Source organism: Poecilia latipinna, unplaced genomic scaffold, assembly GCF_001443285.1.
Source record: "Poecilia latipinna isolate Pla-1442-1.1 unplaced genomic scaffold, P_latipinna-1.0 Scaffold1886, whole genome shotgun sequence".
Taxonomy (NCBI): Eukaryota; Metazoa; Chordata; class Actinopteri; order Cyprinodontiformes; family Poeciliidae; genus Poecilia; species Poecilia latipinna.
This window is the reverse complement of record NW_015114502.1, coordinates 87,675-104,725: the sequence shown is the minus strand read 5'-3', so window position 1 is coordinate 104,725 and position 17,051 is coordinate 87,675. Positions and strand designations below refer to the sequence as shown.

At 37.7% G+C, this 17,051-nt stretch overlaps 1 protein-coding gene across 1 annotated transcript in view; it reads left to right on the top strand.

The window, feature by feature from the left end:
- Positions 1 to 8,337: 8,337 nt before the first annotated feature.
- Positions 8,338 to 17,051, top strand: part of rapgef2b (Rap guanine nucleotide exchange factor 2b) — a 95,995-nt gene continuing 87,281 nt past the window's right edge. The window contains exon 1 of the mRNA XM_015015142.1: positions 8,338 to 8,667. Within this exon, the coding sequence (XP_014870628.1) occupies positions 8,599 to 8,667 (69 nt within the window). The 5' untranslated portion in view covers positions 8,338 to 8,598. The remainder of the gene's footprint in view (positions 8,668 to 17,051) is intronic.

Below are 17,051 nucleotides of genomic sequence, written 5' to 3'. Positions count from 1 at the left end.
ACTTCCAACTCGACGCTTCAAAATAAAAGCCAACTCCGCTAACTGACACATTTTTGACGATAAACTCGAAAGATCATCTGGGTTCTTTCATAATTTAGCAGGAATCATACCCCTAATCCTTACTGTGTTGGTTGTCAATTACAGGACAACGGAGAAACACAGGACAGAAATTAAACACACTCATTCATGACCAGGGAAAACCAGCAGCTAACCAGCTAACAGTCATGTTTTTTTTATTTTGGTACCCGATAAGAACACACGGACGTATAATGAGTGCCTCCAAACTCGAACGCACGGTCATTCTTTTGCAAGGCAAAAGTCCTACCATTTTCTCGCTTCTATGTGTGTTATAATATTAGGATAAGCAAAACAATGCAACCCATAAACTAGAACACAACGAGAAAAAAAAAATTTCACTATAAAATATGCGTATTCCACAAAAACATAATTATACAACAAAGATCATACGTTATAATACATGATTTGCCGCTTTACAGTCTCAGGATTTTCTTCACAGAGATCAGCACTGAAGAACAAAAATAACTTTTCATGCAATGTTAAATTGAAATTTTAAATTATTTTCACTTTTGTGGTCAACAAAAAATTTAATTTGAAGTAATTTTATTTTCTTGATTGAAAATGTTCCTCAACTTGCTCCGGTAAATACGCGAATTTGTGACGTCATTTCCTTGTTGTGGGAGGGCCGTAAATTTGCAACATTGGACAAACAATAACACGAGAAATGTTAAAAGTCACAATGTCTCATCAATTTATGTCTATTAAATCCAACAGGACTTTATTCTTCTATTTTTTTTTTTTTTTTGTTAGTTTTGTTTTTTTGTTAGTTTTGTTTTTGTAGAGAGAAAAATACTTGAGATGAGACCTTTGGAATGGCTTAACTACCTTCAAAGACCACTGGTGCAATGTTCCCATCACTGCTGAAGGAGCATCAGTTGATCTCCTTCTCCATTATTTCCTCATTCATGAATAAGACCCAGTGAAAAATAAACTCCATCTAAACTCCCAGTCCACTTCATACTGGGTTGGGAAAGTCAGTGAAAGATGTAGATCACAGTTTGATGAAGCCAACAGAAACACATGTGCAAAATGGAGAAACTAGATCCTAATGCCACCAAAATGGATCCCCACAAGACTTTAGCTGCACCTAGAAATTCTGTCTGTTAAGGTTATCTAGACAATCAGTGGCAAGAGCAACCTTGACAAAGTCAGGCTCTCACCAAAGATGATCCCGACTTAGTCCCTCAGAACTTCCCAAAAGACATGGTTAAACTCCTTTTCCATGTCCGCAAACTCCTGTAAACTTATTGGGTGAACTCCCTTGCACCCTCCAATTAAAGAAGATTAATTGACACATTTCAACACATTTCGTCATAAGATGCCCTCAGGTGGTGGCAGAGTATGTCCAACTCCACTGAAGCACTGATGTCATCCGCTTGGGTCATAGTGTGGAAATTTATGGTTTTTCAGGTGCCAAAGAACTTGTTCTGTTATCTACAGCAGACATAAGGGGATGTGATTGCTGGGCCCTGGGGATGGATTAACAGGTGCTTATCAAATGATCTAAAATGTGTGACAAAGGACCTCTGAAAAACAACACCAACTTGAAGTCAATGTCATTTCTGTAGGTGAAGTCCGATTTGAGGAATTATTTCTATTGTTCAAATTTTGACAATTTCAGGCCTTTTCTTGGCTAGTTTATGTGATGAGTAATGTATAAACCTCAGATTCCATAGACATTGTAATAATATTATATGAACACAGCCACAAACTTGCCATGAGCTTTCAGATGTGTGGAATTTTTTTCTTACATCATCTGATTGTTAATAATGCCACTTTCACATACAAGTTGAAGGGTGTGGATAGAGTCAACTCTTTATACTGAGTAGGAGATGTTTATTCAAACTCTCTGTGGGCGGTGGAATACCATCTGCTGTTTGCCCTAATTGTTTTTGGAAAACTTGACTTTTTCTGAGTCATCAATGTTCCTTCTGAAAGAAAGACAGACAGGAAACCATTGGAGGGTACAGGAAACAAGAGATACAATGCATTTGTTGAATAGCATGAATAGTTTTAATGTTTATCAACAGGGCAGAGTAGTTTTTATTCTTTTTGTTTGCTCAAAGTCACATATTTGTCATTTCTAATGGACATTTATTATGATCCTAGGAATTTACATTTTCTCTTGTGTTATCCCATTAATATAACTTTTCAATATAGGCAAGTTTTTCATTATTATTATTATTATTATGCTTGGCAAAATCTCCAAAACCAAATCAATACAAACTTCAGCCCATGCAGATTTTGATTTTTTACTTTTGTCTTTACCTGTTTTTTCTCTCCTATTTTTACCATTGCACTGAATCACTGTACAAACATTTTTCTTTTTAAGGCCACATAAGTCTGACCTCTGGCTCTTTCACCCATAAAAAATACTATGACTGCCTTCACACCTGATTTAAACTGACTTAGTCTCCAAGTTTGTTGACAGCTTTTTGAACGTCTTTAGCATGCAGCACAGTTAGAAACCTCACGACAATCTGAAGGCAACCATGACCCAATAAAACATGTTGGCCTTAGTACAAGGCAGAGTTTTATCTCTACTGCTTTCATAACTATGCTACTATCACAGGTACTACATCTGCACCAGGTTATTTCTTATTGACCTCTGATTTTGCTACATATGTGAGGTTTCTGCACATTCACAATCAGTCTTTGTACAAATATTAAGTTGGAAGCATTGCAATAATTCTAAGGAGCCAATAAATGGATACTTATTAAGCCAGTCATCTCCATATTTTACTGAATTTCTGTTTCTTAAAATGACAACATGGCAAATGTTCTTCAACTTTCTTAGTGATAATTTGGATCATATTTAAATTCTATTTATGGATCTCTTTGAAGAGAAATTGGTCACTTTTTCAAGTGAAAACCATGTGAACAAATACTGAAAAATTCGGACCAACAAAACTCTTTTACTTTTGATCCTTCACATTATTTCAAGTTTATTCATTATTAATGAAAAAATAACTTGAATCTCATCAACCATTATCTCTGTCATCTTTGTTTTCCCACAGTTTCTTCTTCAATGATGTATCCCATTGTTTCGCTACATTAGTCTTACATTTCTCTATTTGAGTTTCCTGCTTTTGTGTTTTTAGTGATATCCTAGTTTATTGCTTCACACAAAGATTAATGTGCTGCAAAACTGTGCAAACCTATTTGGGAACAAGAAAGAGAGTCATTTTTCAGAGCTTAATATCAGAGATAAATAAATGAAAGATGGGAATACTCACCCATTAGTGGCAAAATTTTAAAAGAGAAATCCATCAAATATCCAACAGAACAAATGTAACATTCTTCAAGGTTTCTAACAAAACCAGTCGGATGAAAAAAACAACTATAGAAACACAGAACACTCTGTCCATCATCATCCTTCAGCTGTGCTGCCAGCAAGGGTTCTGATCAGAGTAAATGTGTCACAATCTTCCATAGATAAAGTTAATACAAGAGCCCCACTAGAAATATGTCTAAATACTGAAAAAATAGATTTTGTATATTAAAGACCATGCATCTTTACACATTAGTTTTCACATTTTATTTATTTTCTTTCAACTCTACAGAAAATCCATTGAATGGGATGCATCTCAATAAACTGGAATATATGTAAACTCAAATTAATCATATTCACTACACAGAGTAAAATATTTCAAATGTTTATTGATATTGAGATATAAACAACTCTCAGTTACCCAAAACCCATATTCTCAGACAATTTGAATAGTACATAAAAATAAAAGATTTTAAATACAGGAATAAAAATCCATTGCCCTGACCACTTGGTCAGGGATTTTGATGCTTGAATAACTGCATTATTGCACTACAGGTTCTGCACAAATGTTCAGGGAGCCCATGTTAATCTAAGAGAGGCCTTCAGGTCATCTACATTGTTGAATCTGGTCTCAACTTCCTTCTCACAATACTCCATAGATCTTTTGTGGGTTTGTTGGCCAATCAAATCCAGTGATACCATGGCAACAGAAGCAGATAACAGTACTTCTGGTAATCTGAGCAGGTGCCAAGGTTTCTCATGAAGTCAGCATCTCCTTAAAGCTTGGACCTATTTAACCTGATGTACTTTATAATCTTCTCAAGGTTTTCTGTGTTGTTTGTGCTTTACATATTTTCCTTCCACTCAATTTTCCATGAACATGCTTAGTTACAACATTCTAATCAAAAAGCCAGCTTCTTTAAAGATGACTTTCTTGGGGAGTGTGTCAATGACGGTCTCCAGAACAACTGTAAAGTCAGCTCTCCCTGCCAGCATGCCTAGGTGGGCCCCATGTGGGGAAAAGGAGGGCAGACTATATGGGACCCATATATCAACCCTCCTTTCCCCCACATGGGTCCCACCTAGGCATGCTGGCTGCTATTATAGCATTATAGCTATTGCAGTATTACTAATATGTTTTGTTTGTACTATTCAAATTTTAGGGAAATTTTATTTTATTAGCTATGAGCCAACACATTGAATCTTTATTATTTATTAACAGTTCTTTTTTAACTTGAATTACTGAAATAAAAAGTTAACTTTTCAATGTTATTTTAATTTATTGTGATATACCTGTACTATTCCGCCATTACTCAAGTAGAATCTCTTCAAGTTATGCCTCCCAACATACAAAACATAAATGCCATTGCATTTCATGAATATTTTTTTGTAATATGAAAAATGTAAAATGTAAATAAACTCTCCAGACGGTTTGGCGGCTGGGTGTCCAAGTCCGTTCTGGCTGATTTCGTGTCCATGGCTTGAGGCGCTGTGTGTTCTCATTAAAGTGGACATGTTGCATTATGGATGAGGAAGCAGGTAACATGCAATCCAGCTAGCTCAACACTGTTCAAACATCATGTACATATATCATGTTTATGTGTTTCAAATGGACAAATTGGGACCTACTGGTTCATCTGAAACTTCTGAGTGACTCTGTCCTCCAGTGTTTGCCTAATGTCAGTTTTCTGTCAAAAAATAAAACATAGTGAAGTTTTAATTATCTTGGATCAGGATCCAGACTTGATAAATAATCCATGTGCCAGTCCTGCCTTGTTATAGAGAAAATAAATTCATATTTCATTATCTCCGTCTGTTCCTCACAATAAAGCTGAGTGTTTTTTTTTTTTCCACATCAAAGTTTATGCCTCAACCTTCTCATTAGAATCAGCTCCACAAGGTCATGTTTATACCTTAATTTGCATGTTGCTGAGGAGCCTGTCTCCATTCAACAGCTGGTTATACTGCCATCCCCAGCCCACCTCACCCACAAAGCTCTGCCTGGGCACAGGCGGTGGAGCGTCAGGAGCAGCTCGGCATAAATAACTTAGATCACTGGTGGCCTCGGGAGAAGTGGCACCCACACCAATGTAGAGGGGGAAATAATTCGATCTTGGTCTGTTGTCTCCAATTCCACCTGGACCTGGAGAGAGTTCGAAGTTGTGAGGAATGAAATTGCGTCCTACTTGTGATTTGTGATCAATGGTGCCTGTGGTTGCATTAAGCTGAATGGGACAAACAGGCAGATTAGCTATAAGACTTCAAATGATTTCATTATTAAAGGCAACAAAAGCATGCCTCTACGTAAAAGTATAATTGCACCCTTTGCTAAATCATGAATAAATTATGAAAAAATCACTCCAAGAATGCATCAACAACTCATCCAGGTCACAAAATACCCCAGAACAGGGACCATCAACCGCTGCTGTCACCCAGTCCTCCTAATCAAAATTTGTCTGAGGTAAATTAAATTTGTTTAATAAGGACCAATTAAAAAAAACAATTGCTAAATCAAAGGAGCAGAGCCATGTTTTTGTTTTTAGGTTGTTCAAAATATAAAACTTTTACAAAAGGTGACAAACATATTTTCTTGACTTTTATATGCATGTACGTTGTCTAAAAAAGCACACACTCTGAAAACTTATACGAATAAACTGAGGAAACAAAAATATAATCTTTGCATCACTTGCTGAATTCTGTTGTAGAAACCACAATCAGAGATTGCATAAGAAACAAACAAACAAACAAACAAACAAACAAACAAACAAACAAACAAACAAACAAACAAACAAACAAACAAACAAACAAACTAAAATTGCCCTGCTAAATATATTCAGTTTTATCAGCTTAGGAAAACACTTCTTCCTTATCATTTTGGCCAAAGCTATCAGAAGTCCAGAGCTCCAAGTTGTAGAACATCTGGATAACTACAGGCTTTACTTGCCCCATTTAATCTCAGAGTTTATGGTTCAACATTAAGAAAGCGAAACAAAATGAAATTTTCATTCTTGAAAATCCTCCAAAGTTGCTGAATTAAGACAATTCTGTGTAGAAGAGAAGGCCATAATTCCTTCACAGTGGTTTAAAACACTGAGGGTGGACCAACCTGTTATTGGGTTGAGGTTGGCATTATTTTTTAAAGACTGCATTAACACTGCATTTTGTACTACTCAGTTTGTAAACTGTCCTTTAAAACTTCCTTTCAATCATTTGAGTGCTTAAAATCCATGTTATTTATTAATTTATTAGACTATGTCATCTGACAGCTACATCAGAATTGCTTTAATTTAATTTTTAGCTTTTTAGAGTCTCAGCTGAAGGAAACACAACAAAGGCACATTGTGATTTAGATTTTCCTACCTGTGAAAAGGATCCTCTGCCCATACCGTATCTCACCTGAGTTTTTGTTACTGTTCTGCATCATTTCTAACTTACTGGAGCTTAGAAAGAGCTTTCTAATCCCCCTGATCAACTGACAACATGAACCCAACAGTGCTGTCCATTACAACCATGGGCCTGGTTGTAATACAACCAGCGGTTGTCATGGTGCCACTGCCTGCGGCCTACTTACACTCTACAACCAGGAAACCTACATTATCTACTCAGCTATGCCCTTTTCTAAATATCTGTAATATTATTCATACAAATAGATTTGCATGTGGAGAGAGAGGCACCTCAGACAGTCTCATACATACTTAACTATTGTACACCATTCAAAAGAAGTAGTTTTTGAAAGGTAAACATATTTACGACCTTTAAACTTCCGAAAAGAAAGTTAAAGTGTGAAGATGTCTAATTTTGATTGGCTGGAAAAATTATCTAACCTGGGGTTTCTTTTTAATAAATATACATTCCTAAATGTGAGCTTTTAATGATTCATTTGTGTTTTGGCATTTTACTTAATTGTATTTAAATCATTTAATTTATATGTTACAATAAACGTGTTGGACTTCCTAGTCTTTCGTGGAGTTTGGAGGAGTTATGTATGCCATAGTTCTTTACATTTAGCCCTGTAATTTCCGACAACGTCACTTGGTGGCGCCAAAGCACTACCTTTCCCACATTAACATCCCTCACTCAGTCCTTTGTTGAATGGACTCGCCCATAATAAGCCTCCTCCATGTTACTAAATCCTTGTCAAGTCAAATAGAGATGACGATGGATTTGGAGGAAACAGAATTTTCTCCCTGTCTAAATAATATCAATAGGGAATAAACCGAACTGAAAATTATTACAGAGTTTTCTTTTGTGAGTTTTTACATCTAGTTTTATTTGTATATCTCCGTTTGATAAGTTAATTGCAAAATGACCATTGTGCCAATACAACATTTTACAAGTACAGTATCCCTAAAAAGAGCCTGAAACAACCCAGCAAACAACAAAGAACAAACGGAAACATCATGCAGAATTTTTTTTAAATGTTCCTATTCCATTTCATTGTTTTAACTTGCTTCTGTCTCGTGTAATCTATATGAGAGCATTAAATGTATATTTAATTATTTTTTTACTTGAAAACTTAAGTACAGTTATAAAAAAATATATATATATATATATTTTTTTTTTTTTTTGCAGAACTTTATTTTGAAAATCGCACAAGGAAGTAGTATTCCTAACTCCTTCGGACTTGATGTCGTATGTCAGTCACCATGGTGGTGGCATACAACAGAACACGGCGAACGGTGGTGTGCCATTTCTCACTTTTAGTTGTCTGTAAACGCGAATAAAATGAGTTTTCTCAGTGAACACAAGGAGTTTTGACCTTTTCGTGATGGACGCCATGTTGTTGCTGTCTGGTTAGCTTGTAGCCGTTAGCTTTCCTTTTGTTTACCGGATCCTTTATGGAATTTCTTCCCGTCGCCAGCAGAATGCTGAGGAGACAAGGAATATCTTCACGTAACGCTGGCTTCAACGGTGGGACTTTAGGTTTGGCAGTTTGAAAATAACTCAAAGAGACTGTTTGAAACATTTTTTAATTTAAATAAGTTTAAATAGTCGGTGGCAGCGGGGACCGCTGTTGGCAGCCGGTTTCGGGTTGGGCAGCAGAGAGGGACAGACACCCCGAGGAGACCGCTCGGCTGTCTGGCTCCAGTCGTGGCCTGGCTTGGGGCACTCCCAGCTCCGGACCACAGCCAACAAGAATAAAGTACAACAAAACAGAGGCCTACGTCTGTGCATATACATCGCCTCTGGATTCCTATAAAGTGATTTTCAAGAATAAGAAACTGCGCTACACGCCGCCTTCCAAGACAATGGCGTCTTATGTGGATAACCGCTTTCGGCAGGCTGTGATGATGAATCCGTCTGAACGGACGCAACAGGTCAGTGGGAGAAAGGATTTACTACATTGTACTGCAAATTAAATCTGTCGTGCTTATTTCTGGAAGTCTATTGCAACATCTCGACACTGCAGCGCCCGGATCTGCAACAGTTTAACAATGTTTCTGTGTGCAACTGTTGCCATGCAGTTGGTTCCTGCTAGGTACGGCTGCATCCCTCTTTAAGCCCCTTATCAGCTCAGATAATCGGGTACACTTAACTTACAACAGGAACTGCAACGACCGTGGGAATCCAACCCGCATGCATGCGTGTGCATCGTGGTTTTAGGTCGCTGCGGTGTGCAGGCATTGCACCCTCAAGTTCACCCCATGCGGTATACATCAGTATGGTGGCCTCTAATGTTTTCGATGTTCCCCTGCCTCCATAAAGCATCCCAGCATGCCAAATTCTGCACAAACCTGTTAATGACCATTTAATATAAATCAGATGCGGCAGAACATGCAGGACAGTGAGCCACTAGGACCAGGAATAGGGACCGAAGCGTCACAACACAATATGAAACAACAGCAAGCAACGCGAGATTGTTCGATTTACACCATAAGACACGAATCCTTTCTTTGTTTACATACAAAACTTCACCAGGCTCATACAATTGGACTAAAAGTTTTTGCGTGCTGTGTACTCTACTGTGTTTGTATTTGTTGTGATGCACAGAAATAGAAGCATGTAATTTGTTATTTACATTTCCATCGAAAAATATAGATATGCAAGGTTACTGTGTCTGGATGGCTCAGCCTTTATTATGCCATAACTCTGTTCTTGAGAAACATTCCCATTTAAAATAGACACTTACTTCAAGAAGTGTGATTTGTACTGTACACAGTAACTGCATTCAATCATATTTTCAAAGTTTCTGATTTTATTGACGTTCTTGTGACGCAAAAGAAGCGGAGAAAATGGTAAAAAATAACATTTTTAGATATTGTGTTTTTTTTTAAAATTTGATTTAATTTGATCAAAGTTCTTATCTTTCGTTTTTCACTATAAATGATAAGCGATATGATAAATACCCATTCTTAATTCCCAGTGTTATGAACATGCATTTTACATTGTGATGCACAATTTAGTCTCACGGCAGCAGATGTCACAATGGACACTAATGTCATTACGAAAATGCTAAATGACAGAATGATGGAAAGAAGGAAGGAAGAAATGGGGATAAATCACAAGTGATGATGTCATTGCAATATTTGCCAATATTATTGTTCTTCCAAAATATTGTAATATAGTTCAGATCTGGAATAAAGCAATGCTTTGTTTTTCTGACACTCATTGCTCTTTACTCCTCTTCTCACATCTCTGTGTCTACGTTTGGATCCCTCTCCTTGAAGCTCCTGAACTTGCAGATATTACGGGTATTGACTTTGATCTACCCGGGCACCCGTACATAAGCTTGCATTAATATAAATTTTTTTCTGATTTACCTCTATTATAGGTCAAACATAAATGTATTCTAGCTGTAAAAAATGACATCTGGTTGGCATAGACCTTTCGCGTAAGAGGCAATCAATACAATAACACTTAAACTGGGGGTTACCGATGGAGGCAAACCCTTTGCGTCTCTGTGAATAACAGTGTCATTGCTGGCTTGTTAACTGCCCCAGGCCGATGGTATTTACAGCTTTTTTGCAAGCTGTAAATTAAGTGGATGAGAGATGCCAGCGTACTGAGGATTGTGCCATTAGAGTTTTATGATGAAGCAACTGCAGAGAATATTTTCATTTACAGCCGATCAGTAGGGTTTGCATTCAGTCGGCTTGTTGAATAAAGATAAGAAATTCTGAGATTTGGTTAGAAATGTTGGAGTCAGCTGCATTGGATATATATATTTTAAGAATTTAACTTTTTTCTGGCAGCCAAGTTTTGAGGATTTATCTCTGCATGATGTGCCAGTTCAGTTTGAGAGGTTCTTTACCTGCCACACATGTGTGAAGGAGTTAAATCGTCAACATATGTTTGCTTGAAAATTCTGAGAGAAACACTTAAATTCAGGGTTTCTATGGAGTCTGGAAAATTATGAAATTTGATTTAAAATATCTTTCTGGTTATAGAAATAAAAAGGAGTATTTCAAATATTTGTATAGTTATCCTTTTTATAAAGTGTAGCATTCATCCAAACATTTTTCTGTTGAGTTATCCATTTGTCAATGTTTTCTGATTTTCAGTTTGTCCATTTCTGTCCAGTTTCTGGTTTTACCAAATTAGTATTTAAATGAGTGTCTGCAGTATAAGTTCATTATGTTGAGATTTAAGACTTGTACTCTAAACAACCCACGTTGTGCAAAGATGCAGAAAATATTTGCGGAAGTCTCTGAAGAAAACAGAAAAAAAGGAAAATAAATCTGCAGGAAGGCAGCTCTCTGCATGCTTGTCATTTTGCATTTATGATCCACATAATTTTTCACCCTCAGAATAAAAGCCTCTGCTGAAAGCCAAGTTATTTCCAGCTGTATCTTTGTGTTATTGCAGATCACGCCATTCTGACACTATATTGGTGTTGAGTGTTTTTCATTCCTGTGTGTTATTCATGTGTGGAGTGGCTGCAGCGCCTCAAACGGGTTTATCCTAATGGTGCTGGCAGGACCTCTCTGTCAGGATTAGCCAACTGATGCAGGGATCTGTCTTTATCTGTGAAGACTCACCGCAGCGAGGCTTGACCCCGAGCCTCACGCTGGTGTCACATGGCAGGTTAAATAACTGACCACTTGACAGTTTGTGTTCTCGCACTTTATCCGTTTTCTTTTTTGTGATTATAGGGTGGGATGTTGGATATTTTAGGCACAGAGGGAAGAACAGAAAAAGGAGGTTGACATAATTTTTCTGCAGAGCGCTGCTGCGCGTTCTGCGTTACTCTGTCAGTTGTAATGCAAATTACGCAAACCGGACGTGATGGTTTTAGGTTTCATGGCTGCTTTGTGTCTACACTTACTGATATGTTGCAGAGAAATTGAGACTTTTGGCTGTGAAAGATTTGAATAAAATCTGAAAGATGTGCAGCAGTTCTTAAAAGACTACACCTGTGGTCAATTTCTGATGTACGGTTTTTAGAATACTTCAGCTGGTCACTGCACTTTCTGCAGATTCTGAGTTCCCTTTGAGATCTTCAATATAAAAAGGCATAAAAGTGACACTTTTAACTCAGCATTTTTGCCACAAGACCTCATACATCCTTTACATCAGGAAACGTGGGGGCCTCATTCCATGTAAGACTGTAAAACTGTGTGTTTTTTTTACTGGTTGTCTTAAACAAATAGAAGATAATTAGGGAGCTGACATTCTAAATTGGTTTGAGCATCAATTCCCTCATCAGCTCCGCAGCGACCTGGTAGTGAGTTTAGTTGGGGTTTGTCGGTGCACAGACTCAATCAACTAAGGGTGTTTTCATACCTGATAGTCTGGTTGACTCGGTTCCCATTCGGGACCAAAATTCAACATTTGTTCTATTTTCAGCTGCTGCAGTTCATTATCAAACTGCACTGTGTGAAATAAGGCAAACTGATTGAAAAACATGTTCATTTTCTGTCTGCTCATTCAAACAACACATTCTTATGGAGATTTTAAACTTTTAAAATTACTGCACTTTATGTGCACTGGCTGCTGACGACCCGTCTGTTTGTCTTTAAGGTCAAAACCAACAGTCTTTGTTTCAGAGACAATGAGATTTTCCACTTGTGACCGACCGCTCAACACATACTGTTTTTTTTTTTTTTTTTGTTGCATTGTTTTACAGAGACTGAACACTAGTTTTATTATAAAGATCTTTTTTTTTTTTTATTTCAATGCAACAAAAAGTCACAATTTTCGAGGGGGAGGGGATAAAGCATCATGCTTTTCCCTCAGCAGGGGGAGGACCGTAGATGTTCACAGCTTGGCTTTATTTATCAACGGGGACATATCTGGATGCAAGAGCGGCATCTCTGCTCTTCTTCAGCCAGGTGGCAAAGCCAAAGGGCACAAACAACAAACCGCCCCCCGCTGCAGTGACCCTGGTTCACGGCCACAGAGCTGCAGGGACACGCCGCCTACTTTACATTGTTTCCACATACTCTGGGGAAAGAGCAGGAGATCAGTGGCGGCTCGCTGCGACCAAACTGGAAAAAAGAAGACAAGTTGGAAAGTTTCATCTAAGAAAATAGCAGCTTTTGACACTGAACTAAGACATTGTTAATGCAGCTAAGTTGCAATTTATTAACGAAATTCTAAGCATTTGGCTGATAATTTTAAAGATATGAAAGTGAGCAACTAGTTTCTATTTTTGGGTTCTCTTTATTTGTTGGGTTTGCGAAAAAAACAAAATCCCACATAACTTTAAAAATGCCATAAATTATGTAATCAGAATGTAGTTATGTTTAATAAGAGGTAATGAACTCTTATTAAATAGGCCTGTACATGACGAAGGCGCTTCGCTGGTTGAGATGATTGATGGCGGCGTTGTTCCACAGCATCCTGCTCCGTACAGTCAGGAAGAGGAAAAGCACCAGGATGTCTTGTGAACCTTTTACAGGAAGAGTGCCTCCAACGCTTTCGCTCCAAAGCAGCCTTTCTGTTTTATTTATTTTTTTTAAGTTTCTTTTTTGTTTTGTGAGTTGCTTCCTATTTTTGTTCTGGTGTCATAATCATCTGAACATCTGTTTGAAAATCTTCCTGACTGAGTTTCTAGGGCAGGGCTCTTTAAGCGCAGTAAAAAAAAAAAAAAAAAAAAAAAAAGAGCCCTTTTTTTTTCCTGGCAACTAAAGACTTGTTAATTCTCCAAAAGTCTGATCCAACCGGTATATTTAGCTGCCACTTGCCTTGGCGTTTGTAGAGCTGAAGTGATGTCACATGTTATTTCTGAGTGGAAAGTTGAGAGCATGTGCAGACTGAAGTAGTTACACACCGCCGAGTCTCAGTGACGTATTCCTCTGAGCCTAAATATGGGGGAAAGTTTCAGGAAGGGAAAAAACAAACATGAGTCATCAGGGATGCCCAAACAGAAAATGAGCAGAGCTTCAGACAAGCTTATTTCAAACAATATTTGTTCTGTAATTGCAGTAGGACTGGATGCTGCTCAGTGGATTGACTGTTCAGGAAGCATCTAATGAATTAAACTAATACTGTTTGATAATTATTACATTATTAGTCCTTTAAGTCTGCTTTAAAGTAGGAATATGCGATCCAAAAATGTTTTCCTTTGCTGAAACTCAAACGAATGTTTGTGCAGAGCTCGAGGCAAGCTAATAAGGAAAACAGATCAGTTGTAGTTGCTGCAAACGGACCTGAACCCGCTGTAGTTTGACCTGTAGCTCATTTATTACAAGTCCTGTACAAAAACCAGCTAAAGTTCTGTTGGCTAAAAACAGCATTGGTTTTGTTGCAATGACAACATCTGATACTCTATATTAATTTTAATATTTTTCAGCTGGCTTAAACAAGCCAGTTGTTTTGCACAGATCAGATATTTTACATCCCATTTTCATAAATGTTTTAATTTTGATTTTTGAATACATTGTCTTATCAAATGGGTTTTAACCGATTTCTAATCAAGAACTCAGAATTATAATGCACAAGTCTACTTTTTATTAAAATGTTTAAAGAAAAATGAAATGACTTTCTTAAAAAGAACTCATAGTCAATGGTCTATCTTGACTTCTGCGACATAAATGATGCTATAAAAATACAGCAAAATCTTTCAGGTTTTGGAATCCAGGTATAAAACCCAAACCAAGGTATTTATTTTCTTTCTACAAGACCAATTCAAAATGAATGTGATTTTTTTTTTCTTTTTTAAGTTTTGTGGTGCTACTGTAGAAATATTTGCAAGAAATTTTGCCTTCACTTCCAAAACCTACATATGAAGACAGAGAGAGCAGTCAGTGCTCCACAACTGGCAGTTATTTTTTTCCTCCTGAATCCTAGCAGTGCTACCAAAAGTGTGCTCTGCCTGACTGTTGTCTTCAAACATATCTGAGAAGATTAAGTTGCTATTTCTCCTTGAGTCATGATGACTTCACACTTGAGGTACTCTGTAGGATTATTGTTTTAGCATGTCAATCCTTTTGCATAAAAACAATATAAAAAATGTTCTCTCAATAACTTTGTTGTTACAGTAAAAATTAGTTCCTTAGTTATAAGTTTCCAGTCTATTCATCTCATTATTCTGTTAGTAATTCTTGACTCGTTTTAAGTCGGACATAAAGTGTTTAAGGCGGATGCTTCCTCAGGAGGTCCATGTGGAGAGAAGTGTTTATGCTGCAGAAGAGTCTGATTTCCTTCAAATACTTCATGTTTCTTATACAACAATAGAGGGTCAGAGAAAGTTAATGCAACACATAGTCCAGTTCCCCCCGTGTTGGTTGCTCTTAATGCTTTTTCTTTTTGCTCTTTGTGTGTAATGAGGGCTTTTTGCAGGTTGCGCTCATGCAGCGGCTGCTTTGATCAGCCGGTTGCACCATTCTGTTGCAGCTCACAGCTTGTGTGCAGGTGCCTGAAGCTCGACTAGTTTCCTCCATGATCCGTCAGTGGTCACATTGTTCCCGTGCTTTTTATCTGCCAGATAAGCTTCAGGCGTGGCTTCAGGGTCACTATGCACAGTGTAACCCGCAGAATCACACACTCTACTTAGAAATGTACATTTTAGGTTCCCATAATAACATTCCTCTGGGGTTTTTTTCTCACACTAAACAAAACATATCTGGAGAGTAAATCCCTCCAGCTTTCCCAGCAGGAGGATACGGCCGTCAGTCCGCTGAGTGACCACAGCCTTTACATAACCTAACCCCTGACCTCTTGCCTTGGATTTTTATTAACAACCACAAGAAAAGATCACTTAAACACCAGTTTTTTTATGCTGTTCTGGTATTTAAAGGGGACCAATTGACATTTTGCAGGTTTTGTACTTCTATTTGGGTTTCTACTGTTTCTATAAATAGCCACAGTGCTGAAAAGAACCACCCAGGCTTTTTTTGGTAATAAATCCGATGTCTAGAAAATGAGTGGTTTCAAAAACCTCCCAAATGTAATGTTACAAATCAGCAACCTAGCAACCCTAGCAAAGTCCAGCCTGTTACCAAGCAACCACAGCCTGGCAAAGCCCATCACCTAGCAACCCAAGCTGAGCTCCAGCACATTTGGTCAGCTGGTTTTACTGTTGTTTGTGCTGTACAATGGCAAGTTTAGTTGTTAACTTACTATCCAGAAACCACATGTTGCATTTTTGTTGGTTGTGCATAAGGCTCTACTTCTGCTTTTCAAAGATGTATGGTTTCATAACTGCACATCTGTTCACAGCTATTTTTTTGTGCGAGTGTAAACATTGAGTTGGGGGCGTGGCCAACACCAGCTTATATTAAGTGACAGGGGCACTAAAATAGCTCATTCTGAAAGGAGAACTGAGCAAACTAAAATCTCATTATTTAAAGATTTTGTACAAAAAATGTAATGAGCTTCTTTTTGTTTAGCCCATAGATTTATCCTAACGTGTTTAGGAAACATAGTAGGTCACCTTTATGCCTCTGAATCTGAAGTAGAACTCTGAATTTTATTTTGAGCCACCTCTTGATCAGTAGTGGTAGTATTATTGTTCTTTGATTGAATTTATTGATATCCTTGGTCCTAGACAGTACAGGCCCACTCTGCTGTGTAATCCACTGTATAATCCTGCCTCACGGTGGACTGCTCAGGCGTGACATGGATCAGAGGGAGAGCTGATTAATTTGCCTGATTATAGATCTCTTAAATCCCGTTACGCAGGTTCTACATGTAGTTACTACTTGTTTACACTATTTGGAAAAATGGTGCTTAATGATATTTGGTTTGGCATGACAGGATCCAGGGCAGTACTTATGGTGAGGATGTTTAAGTACACAAAGCCTATCTAGAATCAGTGAAATGAAAATATATTTTATTGTTAGATCTTTTGTCTATGTAAAAAGTAAACCAAAAAGGAGAGATGCACCGATCAGGCTGATTCTGATGCTGAGAAAAATGATGCATAAGTGAGAAAAAAATGTTTACTTTAAATGGTGAAAGTTATTTTTGATGCACTAGATGAAAAGAGGGAAAATTGTCCACTTCCTGTCTGTGGTCAACTGATTGATGCATCTTCACCACAAACGATTAACCAGCCTTTCATGCAGCCACATTTTATGCAGCTTGTATAAAAGCACTGGATTCTGGGTGTACATTTTTCAGAATTGTATTTTAGGTTGTGCATATCATTTATTAGTAGGGCTGAAACGATTCCTCGAATGATTCGAGTACCTCGATTACTAAAATATTCGTTTACAACAGCCCTATTTATTAGTTTCCAAAGGTTTGTCACAGCTTAGTAGTAATTTAGTGAAAGAGGAGTGAGGCCAGGACTAACAGATTGGTGCAGCTCCTGCAT